The sequence below is a fragment of the Sinohyriopsis cumingii genome, chromosome 8 (genome assembly GCF_028554795.1).
Source record: "Sinohyriopsis cumingii isolate HCF-2022 chromosome 8, ASM2855479v2, whole genome shotgun sequence".
Classification (NCBI taxonomy): Eukaryota; Metazoa; Mollusca; class Bivalvia; order Unionida; family Unionidae; genus Sinohyriopsis; species Sinohyriopsis cumingii.
The window spans coordinates 41,260,188-41,272,835 of NC_142968.1; the positions used below are offsets into that span (position 1 = coordinate 41,260,188).

A 12,648-nucleotide genomic window follows, 5' to 3' on the forward strand; every position below is an offset into this window, starting at 1 on the left:
CCTAGACACAAAGACACAGTGATCACATTCAAGAGTGCTCCCAAAACTCACTTATTTCGACTGCAAGAACAAACTTAAAGACCTAATAATGTTTCCTACCTTAAATATTCTCAGCATGTTTTTTTTTAATGTTTTCTAATTTCATGGTGTTTGTTTTTGTAATCATATCATTATATGTTTTTTTTTTTAATTATCTTATAGGTGTTGTTTAATGTTGTAAAGCACTTAGAGCTTCTAAAGATTAGGCGCTATACAAAGTCCTCATTATTATCATTGTTATTATTATTATTATTATTATTATAACTTTATTTCTAGAGGATAACAAAGTTAACATTGAACTCAGAGGAACACACAATAAATTGCGAGAAAGTTACATTTAAAGTTATAGCTTTAGTAAGGGTAGTAATGGGCCTCTACTATTTACAACATATACTTGATATACACTGCTGTCGGGCAGTAGTAGCGTAAGATATGTATGTATCGGTAGTTCTAAACCAATACTTTTTGAACAAAGGTATAACTTGTATGCGTAGCCTGGTTTACGTAACTGCTATTTGTAATACATATACTGTTCTAAAAATATAAATGTCGTTCAATCACAATGCAAACATTGATCAACTTTTTGTTTTTAATGAAATTTATTATGAAAATAGTATATTGAATTTAATCTTAAATCTTACGAAAGAAAGCAAAAACTTTGAGCTTAAATGAAAAGCAGCATAAATTTTACTAATCAGTCATCTCCTGGTAGCAACATGAATAAACAATATGGCGTACGAATAAACGCGCTGAAACTGGTTGGGAGATATCTGCAGCTGTGAAAGTATGTTTTGAAAATATACTGCATCGACAGGTAATGTAGAGTTTGTGTAAGCTAATTTCTCGCGATGGACGTGCAAATTATTTGAATATTGAAAGGAGTCGGGTATAATTCCGAGTGTAGTTTCAGCTGACCTAGGCCATGATCATGTTGTGCTGTATACAGTATTAACGGTATTGTGCTCTGAAATCAGCGATGAGTGGCGTATGACATGAACTTGTATTTCTGTGTGATTGTGTTTGGGAAAGAGAGTAGAATAACATTAATTTTTGTGTGAACAGTAGACATCAATCCCTTCAACAATTTTCCAGTGTAAATGTTGAACAACATTGAAATTAGGCATATAAATCAGCCCTTTATCCGCGATGACATTGATTTTAGGGTGAGGGGCTGATATCACCTATTCGTTAAAAGCTGCAGTTATCTGCATCCATTTTTGGCTGCACACATCGGTGTATATATTATATACTCACCGGTATTTCTCGTGGCTGTGCCGATACCTTCGGCTGAAGGGTTCTTTTGGTGACATGTAGATTATATTTCCTGAGCGAATCATCTGTTGGGTGACTTGTAAATCCACCTGGAATGGCACAACCATCTGTCCTTTGGCCAGTTTGAATTTTGTGCTTGATATGGCTATTACCAATTACCGGTATATGTCTAAAGTATATGCATGTTTGTTCTGGAATGATTTGCACGCAGCAAAATTGCACATATTAATGAACAGGTGACATAAGACCCACAAAAATGTCCATCAGTATCAACACAGATTTATGGGGTTGATTTATCGGACTACATTGAAAGAGCTAAAAACAGAAATAGATGAATTGACACTTTCGCATGCAATTGCAAATAATGTTGCTTTTATGCATTTAAGAGATCCAGATGTTAGAAGTGACTCATAGCAAAATGTCTGTGTTTAGCAAAATAATGTAGACAATTGTACAGAGGAATATCACGAATTTTATGGTGTGCATACAGTTAGTCCTACAATGTAAGACATAGCACTTGTTATTTTTGTTCTAGTGCTGTGTCTTACTACCCAAATAACAGGCTTGTATAGTGTGTTCCCGATGTTGGTTGCCATCAGAATGAGTAATCAAAGTTTTAGGAATATCTCACACACTTGGCAACCCATATCAGCACTTTTCCACAAATTGATATGTAATTAATATACTTATTATGCTGGTTTTATCCTGGTGGTATTAAAATCTGACACTAGCAAATGTACGCATTTTCATGTTCCGTTGACAGATATTTGAATTTGTTAAAATGTGACGGTAGTTGAGGTATGCTGAAGTATGTTCAAGTAGGTTCATGTGGGGAATATGTTTCTTGAATGAAATGAAAAGTTGCTTACCGTTTAGGCATAATATATTTTTATTCATTTCATTAAAGAATAATACTTCAACTTACCCCAATTTCGGCATTCCTGGCTTTTATCGCTTTCCAGTCAACTGAAATGTAGGCCAATGAAACTTGAAAACAGGTCCATTTCTTTTGTGAGAATTTGAATTTATTAGAGAAAAGACATCACAATAAGTAAAATCTGACTAAAACATTTTGACTTTACTTTGTAGAAAAGTATTATTTTAGTAACCAGTCAAAGGGTTTCTTTTTAATATATAACCAGAGGTCTCGCTAGGATTTTAAAACTAGGAGTACAGGACTCACAATTTGGTAAAAATAGGAATCCCACCATCAAAAGTTGCAGTCCCTTCTTTCCTACAGAATCAACACAGACGTGAGTGCATCTATTTTTAGATGGAGAGGTTTTCATAATGTAATCACTCGCTTTAATATAGTTTCATTACATCAGTCCATTGGTAGGATTGCAAATTTATGGTTTATTTATTTGTCTACATCCTTTTAGTAATGTTAGGCAATGGTTAAATAGTATCTTATTTGCTGTTTTTTCCCGTATTTTCGCAAATATGTGTCAGGTCAGAAAACAGATTAGACCTTAATAAAGTGCATCTCGTGAATTCCACAACATAGCATTGTCCCATATGTTTCTGACCTACACAATTTGCATTTTAAAGTTAAATCTTAAATAAAATAATACCTTTGCTTTGCTTTCAATGATCTGTATATTTTTCTGAAAATATTTGCCTGATGATTTCCGAAAACAGACAATCTAATAAACTGGTACATCCCAGACTTAGCAAAGTCCGCCATTATTTCCAGTTAGGCCTACTGGTTCACTTATAGTTTCAAACTAATTTTATGACAAAATAGTATACAAGAGGCAGTTAATATATATCCAGATCACTGATTCTGATCTTAAAACACATGTTTGTATGTTTTGTCATTAAAGGGTATCATGCAGGAAATTGATAGTTGCTACCTTACTTGGAAAAGGGTTAATGATCAATCAGCTATCAAAACATAATGCATGTGAATGGGCAGGAGTTTGTTTGTCAATGTAATTGATATCAAAACTAGGTCTAGCTACTGATGTCTTGATGAATACATTTTGCCACAACACTAGAACTAACTGGCTAAGGCGAGCTGCATTTAAAAAAAAAGTATGGTCAGTCAATGTACCTCTTAAATAGCTATTTTTTGTCCATCAGAGTGATACTAAATTTTGTCAATCCAAATTAGGACTTATTCCAAACACTAAGCTAGGCATCACACACTTTCTTACACTTAGCTACTGTCCTATCCGAACTATCAATTCTAGCAGCTTTAGCACTCTTCTGAATCTCGTTATAATCTTTGTAAGTTTGCCGTTTAACCCCAAAATACTTATCCAAATTTACGAATGGCATTTTGTCTAAGTCTCAACATGTCTTGATTCTCGTGCACTACTTATTCTGATACATTTGGAAATGAACACAATAACGAAAGCTAAGTTTGTTTATTTGATGTACTTTTATAAATGACCACATGTACATCTCTGGGTCTTTCTGACTCTGAATTCAATCACTGTAAATATCAGTACATTTTCGCATCCGGCCGCCAGTCAAAGCCTTTGATCTTGTCGCCCAGCTATTGCATCATGTTCTTTTTGATGTACTCATATAATGGCAACATGTATGTACATTAAGGGATCTTTCAGTCAATGAATTCTGTCATTGTAAATATCAGCACAGCAAAACATTTTCTCACAAAGCATGTGGCTGAAGCAGGACTATCAAGTCTTTGAAATTTGCCGCACACCTAATACATGCGTACGGAGGACTCCCGCCTCAGGGATTTTCTGCATCCCAGATCAAAAATTGGTGTCCAAATATGCGTAATTAAGCGTTTCCGAGATCTCTGATAACTATCAAATATGAAAAATAGCTGAGTTGTTAATTGATGAAATAGGTGGAGATTTAGGATGGATGGATGGTGGATAGCCAAAATTTGAAAATTATATCTGAATTAAGAAAATTCATTTCCTGCAACATTGTACATGCAGATATGTTGAGTGTAGTGTAAAGGACTTTTCCAATAGTTATGCTTAGGTGTGTATTTGCCTAAATCATGGAGCAGTTGTAATAATTTGTCTATATTGGATACTTGGCTTAATTTCTTGCATGTGTAAAGGCTTGGTTATGCTTCAATAAAGGTTTTGATAAACATTTTTTCCACTCTTTTTTGAGCTTGAAAAATTGAACTACTTGGAACTATTTTTCCATCTACACCAGACATGCCATTATAAAGATTTAAGTCACTTAAGTTCTCCACATCATAACCAAATTCAAGCCAAGATTTAAAGAACTATTAAATACTATGTAAAATAAGTTAATGCACAGGTTTGAATCTTATCCAATCCAGGCCAGGTCAGCCTTTTTCACTTATTGCTTCAGCATTATATTACCTTTCATGCGTTTATGTGCTATCAAACACCTGTTGAATCAAGGTTACCTTAAAGACTGGAAAATGTTTTAAATCAGCAATTTTATGTTAATTGATCTACACTTTTTTTTACTTACCTGCAAAGCATAGGTGGTGCTCTAAAGTTTTGTATTTTGCATAGGGTTAGAATTTTAAAGAAAAAGAATTTCCCCAGGTTTCCTCACTGGTTATACTGGCTATTTAAAAAAGACCTTGTATATCTTAGGTATAATTCAAAGAACCTTTAATTCCCTTTATTTTCATGTATGATTGATGGGTGTACTATGGGTTATAGAGTATACAGCTTGGCCTTACTCCAGATGTGCACCTTTCAAAAATGTTCTAGCTCTACTTGGTCATTTTCACTTCCTGAACTTCAGAGGTAAATTGTATAAAAAAGAGCTGATAACTTTTTTTACATTTTATATATTTGGTAATTCATTCATTGCACTTTCAAAAGCTGGTATTGTCTAGACTGGCAAAATTCATTTTCCCTATTTTAATATCTGCTATGGATAGTGTACTTTAGCCTAATTCAGGCTGATTTTTTAGCACAAGGGAGCAGTCATTTTAGTTAGCAGTGTGCTTAAATCATTTACAATTTCCAAAAGTACAATATCCAAAGAAATATCATCCACATTACATTAATGTAGCATAGAGGTATGCCAACATTCTCTCCATTGTGCATGTTTTAAATGTGAACAACTTCACCTTACATATGTGACTGTCTCAAAAGTACATAATAACTGGTGAGTGCCCCCATAGTTATTACTTTTCAGATGTCAGGACTGTGATTACTTGTTAATAATCATATAATAAGTATTGAACACATGTGTATTAGTGTGGTTTTGAAGTGACAGAAATCACCCGACACTTAACTGGGGAATTATGTAAACAATTCTTGCACCCAGAGAAAGGTATCCAGAGTGACAATTAAATTGTCAAATGTTTTTCACTATAAAAAAAGGGGAAAATTTCAGTATAAATTTAAAGATTATTATTTTATAATAATAGTTTTGAATTGCCCAACTGGGCTTTCGCATTATACAAAATAGTTGCCTGGCTTTTATTTTTGGTTGTTTTGGCTCCTGGACAGTGGATTTTTCTATCCCTGGTAAATTTTTCATCGAGGTTAATGATCATCACAGTCAAAAGGAGGTAACAGTAACCTACTTTTCATGCTCTAGTAGTTACTTGAATTTAGCTTATTTTCTACTGCAATGAGATGGTGCACTTGTTTCTGAGACATACTTCTCACCCTGGGCAAAGGTATATCACAGTTGAGCAGGTGAGACATAGCGTTCCACTGAATTCTTGTTTAAAATGTATTTTTATTTTTATTTTTGTATTGAAGGAAACTGTGTTTTAAATTTTCCTGTTAATGGAAGGTGAATCTAAAAATCCTGCTTTAATTAGTCTATATTCATAAGTTCTAGAGTTTGTTGGTAATCAAGTGATCATTCCATGGTGTACAAAATATATTGCTTTAGACTGAGAATACACTGTAAATATCTATAGGGGTAGATCCAGAATCTATTTAACTAGGGCTTGAATTGAATTAAAGGTATTCCCTTTATAAAAACTGAGAACTATCCTATTTTATTTGGAAAAAGGAAAAATGGGTTGAAATGGCATCTCCCTATAAACCTAATCATAATCCACTAATGAATATGGAAATACCCTTCCCCCCAGTGTTATGCATTCTTGGTTTGGCAGATGGATCAATACCATCAAATAACCTTATCTCTCATTTCTTCAGCAATCAGTTTTCATTTTATCCCCCCATAATTCCGGAATTTGCTAATTTTATTACTGAATACGTTTCTCAGAGGTGTGACAATCTATAAAATTTGTCTCTAGACAAGTAAACTGCTGATATTTCTTGGCCAATATTTACTAACCCATGAATAACTGCAGTGTGCAATTTTACTTGGAAGTATTGTGGCACAAATCAGACAAGTTGAAAATTGGATTTTCACATCCATGAGTTTCTGTACCTAATATCACTCATGTTATTGTGTCACTTTCAGTCTCTTTTTTGTATTTAATTATATATTCATATTAGGTATCATTTATAAGCAAACAAATATTATCAATTTGTTGTTAAAAAATGTGTGTATTTTTAAAGTGCTCATGCATGTCACATGATTGAGTTGGTCTGTAGAATCATTTTGAAATTTGGATTCATCTTGGTTGCAGAGTTTAAAGGGATGTGGAGACTTATGCATATGTGTGTAATGGATGGGGAGTAGCATTTAAAAATTAAAAAATTTTAATTTAAAGATGGGGATAATACTGCTTTGCTGGAGACTTCTAGTTCTTTGTTGTGTTGATACATTGTAACATGTCTGTTTTCATTCTTTACAGGGAATGACAAATTAGGCAGGATGGATGAGAGGTTGAAGTGGTTGGAGACGAGGATCAGCTCCTCTTTACGGCCAAGAAATGAAGACCTTAAAAATATGTTTCTTAATGACGAAAATAGGTACCATATTCTCTTATGTATATTTGATTTATTTTATATTCGATTTAATTTAATTTTTTGTAAGTTTTAAAATCTTTTTATTTGTAATTTCATTACATGTCAAAGTATTGTAATCTTCTTTACTTGATTTGGCATTTTTTTTTACAAATTTCAGTTTGACCCGACTCTTTTCATAAATACCCAATAATAGAAACAGTTTCTTTTTTTGACTTAGTTCCCAACCTTGATTCAGAAATCACTGAGACAAGTAAAATCAAGGTTATACTGGGAGTATGTGACTTTAGATTGTAAACAGCCTATATTTTGCAAGTCTGGGTTTTCCAAAACTGCACAGTAGTTAGATTAAATAGTGTTTGTTTGTGACCTGTTTGGAGTTACATATTAATTTTCATTCAAATTATTTGGATTCTAAAAGACTAATTCTTTTTCCTGGAAATATTTGAGTGCTCACGCAGAATTCTTGGACAAAGACATTTATTTAAATTTTATTCGGAATTCAAACACAAGAATATTATTTTCTGTGGTTCACAAAGGACTGAAACACATCAGCGCTATATTGACTTAAGTATACGTCATCGCCTTCCATTTTGGACCTTTTGTCGGGACTTGAACCTGAATTGATTAGAACATTTCATTACTAGGACTTCTAAAATTAAGTCATGGATTATTCTTGGATTATTTTTGTATTTGATTCTTAAAACCATAAGTTCTTATTTTTTCATTTTTACATTTTCCACGGAAATTAATTATTTGTTAAATTTTACAAAGCTTGTTGTCTTCACTCTTTCTTTTGTTACTGTTTATTAGAGCCTAAACACGTAACATAAGAATTGCATTATTCATGGTATGGTATTATTCCCCACCCAAGTTGTATCCTTATGAGCCAGAACTGTATGCCAGGCTGGTAAAACATTGCACTTTTCCAGGATAAATATTTTTCATTAAATTGCACTAATATCAAGCATTCTTGTGCCTTCTTATTTGTAAATATATTTTAAAGGAACAAAAATAGTGATATTTCTTATATATAAAAGAAATTTTCAACAAAGTAGAAGAGAACCAGTGAGTAAATGTCACTCCTGTTTAATTGCCTTTGGTAGAGCGTCAAACACTGTTCATGACTGAATCAACAAATGTGATGATTGTGTGTATCTAGATTAGTATCACACCTTTACAACAAAAGATGGTCACTGTGGCCTACATTTGATATTTTTCTTGGTTATGCTAAGCTTTTTTATTTAGCTCATGACCATATTGTTTTTTTACCCCCTTCACCTCTTGTTATACCTAGAACCATGAGGCTTGGTGTAGTTTTTTTGTTTTAACAGTACTTTTAACACATTATTGGCTACATCATGCCAAGGAAATGGAAGCTAGTTAACTTTCTAAATGACACAACAGTTCAGCAACTCAGGCTAGCATGGGCATGTATCAAACCTGCAGTCTTTGGATTACAAGGCCAGTGCTTTTCCTACTGAATTACCGTGGCTCATTCTTTTCTGATTGATATAAAATGGCTCATACATTTCCAACTGAATTACCATGGCTCATGCTTTTCTGACTGAATTATTATGGCTCATGCTTTTCTAACTGAATTATTATGGCTCATGCTTTTCTAACTGAATTACCATGGCTTATGCTTTTCTAACTGAATTATGATTGCTGACGCTTTTCTAACTGAATTACCATGGCTCATGCTTTTCTAACTGAATTACTATGGCTCATGCTTTTCTAACTGAATTACCATGGCTCATGCTTTTCTAACTGAATTACCATGGCTCATGCTTTTCTAACTGAATTATGATGGCTCATGCTTTTCTAACTGAATTACTATGGCTCATGCTTTTCTAACTGAATTATGATGGCTCATGCTTTTCTAACTGAATTACCATGGCTCATGCTTTTCTAACTGAATTACCATGGCTCATGCTTTTCTAACTGAATTACTATGGCTCATGCTTTTCTAACTGAATTATGATGGCTCATGCTTTTCTAACTGAATTACCATGGCTCATGCTTTTCTAACTGAATTACCATGGCTTATGCTTTTCTAACTGAATTATGATTGCTGACGCTTTTCTAACTGAATTACCATGGCTCATGCTTTTCTAACTGAATTACCATGGCTCATGCTTTTCTAACTGAATTACCATGGCTTATGCTTTTCTAACTGAATTATGATGGCTCATGCTTTTCTAACTGAATTACCATGGCTTATGCTTTTCTAACTGAATTACCATGGCTCATGCTTTTCTGACTGAATCAGTACTGATCACTCATATGCTTTACTGACTTTGGTTGAATCATGTTTTCATTGTTGATGCTGAATCATTAAAGTAGATGATTGTATGCATGATTTTATGCATCTCCCTTAGTACCACATTCATATTAAATAGGTCACTGTGACTGGGCTTCCAATTAAGATTTATATTTACTATCCCACAGAATCATCATGATAAATTTTACCGATCCTGTTTAAATTTCACTGAAATTTGGTATAAAGTGCCAATTACAAATTACATTCTAAAAAGATTCAAATTGAAAATGTAAATAGAAAGAATTTCCCTCAAAAACTTAATCAGAAAAGGGACCAACATTTTGTTGCCAAGGTCACTTTTGTGTGAACTTAGTTTCTGCATGATAATTAATGTTTACAATGATGGCTACTGGAGACTATTAAAGCCTTTGTAGAGGTGAGCTTTTGAATTGTTGATTTCACTCAGATTTTTTTCCTGGCCAAAATTTCACCAACAAATTCTAGACTTAAGACTAATATTGGTGAAACTGAGGTGAGATATCTTTGCACAATCAAGCCCAAGAAAGGTATGGGAAGTTCAGACACATACAGCTACTGCCCCCTAATTACATGATATTTGCATTCCCAAGAGTCATTGCATAACTCCAAAGCATGTAAGTAATAATACATTGTTGGTTTCACTGCCTGTAAGTTTCATTAAAAAATATATAGTTCAGTTAACTTTAATACCATTTATTTTAGCTGTTTATTAATCCTAATTTTTTTTGTTTTAGACAGATAATTTCATTGTTTAGTCTTGACTGAAAAACAATAAATTAAATTGTTTTAAGCAATTTGTATAAATCTGAATCATGCTTGTATATAATCATATATCTAAATAAGTGCAGATACCTATTTCACTTAGCCCTCGATTGATTTCATTTCATTCAAACATGACCTTTGTGTACATTTTCCATTCACTGTGAAAGGTGGACAATTAGAAAATAAAGTTTTATGCTTTTTAATCAATTTTGGTGCTAATGGGATAATCACAAAACATAGCTTCAATCTGTAATTTCTGTTGAAGATTCATACATGTTCTAAAAATAAAAAACGTGGAATATTGTACTTTTTGCTGCCAATTTAGAAGAGAATTATGTCTTAGTGAACATATCCAGGTCCAGTGTTAATAAAATTAAACATTTTATCCTATATTTCTTGTTGTAAATATATGGAAAAAAGACTTTCACTGTGGAAACTACTGTTGATTTTGAACTGTAACCTAATTTTAGGTTTAACGTATTTTCTGAGTTTTCAATTTATGTTATAACAGCAACTATAGTGAAGCAAAAGTAAGATAAATGTTTTAATTTTGTATCAAATTTAATAGTAGTTCAGTAGCATTTGAATCATCTGACATATCAACCTGCAAAAACAGATGGTTAAAGTGACTATTTTGATCTTGTATTTGTAACTCTAAGCACTCATTTCTCCCTAGTTTTGCCAATTTTACTCTATTTTGTTTGGAGAGAAAGGTCAGTTTTCCTAAATATTAGAGTCCAGCATGCACCCTGTTTAATTTTAGCTATTGCTGCTTTGAATCATTTAGATCGTTTGCTACACACATGCTAGTAAGTTCTCTCTCAAAGTTTGTATAGTAAAGGATATATATTTTTAACAAAGTTATGATTTTAGAATTGTACATGCTCAAATTGAAAAAAAATGGCTATTGACAGGTTTGACTGTATTTTGCTTCACTTTATTTTTATGGTTATAGCAACCTTTAATTTTTGAAGAATATTTGGTATGAGTTGGGCAACCAATAATTAACTTTTGTTACAGATAACTCTGTGATAATGTGAATCCAAATGTTTGTTTGTTTAATATTGAACCTTGTGTTTCAATTTCAGGCTGGCCTTTTACGAGTTTATCAACAATGAAGATTGCAAGCGTTTGTTTGTGTATGTCCGTCCTCCACGCCAGCTCACAGCATCACTGATTCCTCCACATGACCTGAAGTTTAAATCCATTTTCTTTCTGAAATCCACAGCTGGTACCAAACTCACTAAAGATAATATTGGTAAGCAGTTTGTTTCAATTCTTTGCTTTGTTTGTATATGGAGGGTTTATATATCTTTTGTTTGTTGAATCTGTCTGCTTGATTTATATTCAAAATTTATATACATTTGGATGTGTATTTTTTTCACAGAGAAATTGTAAACGAGGAGTATTTTGACATATTACAGAATTGATTCTTTGTCATTTTTGTTTGTTTAGTTACTATTTTGTTGCAGATTGAAATAATCAAGTTCCATTCAGTCAGCACATGGATTTCAATTGAAACAGTAGAGTAACCAGATATTAAGATAAACAAATTTAATTTCATGCTTTTCTTTGAAATCATTCAGACTGATTTTTAAGTCATATTAAAAATGTTTGATGAACCAAGCAACTCGTAATGTTACTCTTGGAGCAAAATAAATGCCATTATTAGATTGCTGAGATGTAGGAGGTCCATTTAGTAATAAAGTCCACTATATCTTACATTTTCTGCAAATTGACAGTGGCCAGTTATAATAATACATCTACACATTTTTCAGGGAATGAGGTGTTTTACATTGATTGTCCCGATGTTCCTCTTGAACACCTGGAGCTTGTTGTTCGTGAGGTTTACCTCCCTATGCTGTGTACCAATCAGGCCAACTTGGCTTTGGCTGGGGGAGACAAGGTTATGGATGTTCTGCATAGATTGATGTCAGTTGTGGAAATTACACAAGGGCATGTAGATGTAAGTGTAACCATATTGATGTGACAGCATGGAATGGTAGGTGAGAGATTGACTGGCAAACAAGTAGATTATCAATTGTTTGGAAGTTACAAGAAAGATATGAACCAGGTGCATTGAAATTTAAATATCTTTTTTCCAGCAATTCACATTTTTATATTTGCTAGTTTATTTTAACCTTTTATTCCACACGTTAGTATTGCATAATTAAACATAAAGGGAAAGGGTCAGTTAATTTTTTTAAATGTACCATCCCACTAATTGGTAATTTGATTAACTAATTTTCAACACAAACTATACACTTCATTTTTGTTCATTACCTGTCTTTAATTAGATTAAGTACCTTTAGCACTCTACATCCTTGAAAATATTTTGAGCAGCATTAATAAAAAATTATTTGTGGCACATAGAAAATCTTGCTCTGTTGCATTTCATACAAGAATAGTTGAGCTGTATTCAATAATTTTAAAGAGCACTGAAGGTTTTACACCTCA

General features: G+C 32.9%; 1 protein-coding gene across 3 annotated transcripts in view; it reads left to right on the forward strand.

Moving 5' to 3' along the window:
- The first annotated feature begins 774 nt into the window (after positions 1–774).
- LOC149793348 (uncharacterized) overlaps positions 775–12,648 on the forward strand; it is a 238,037-nt gene continuing 226,163 nt past the window's right edge. For all 3 annotated transcript variants that reach the window (XM_089967332.1, XM_089967334.1, XM_089967333.1), the window contains exons 1-4: positions 775–853; positions 7,016–7,133; positions 11,280–11,449; positions 11,970–12,157. In XM_089967332.1, the coding sequence (XP_089823458.1) occupies positions 7,036–7,133; positions 11,280–11,449; positions 11,970–12,157 (456 nt within the window). In that variant the 5' untranslated portion in view covers positions 775–853; positions 7,016–7,035. The remainder of the gene's footprint in view (positions 854–7,015; positions 7,134–11,279; positions 11,450–11,969; positions 12,158–12,648) is intronic.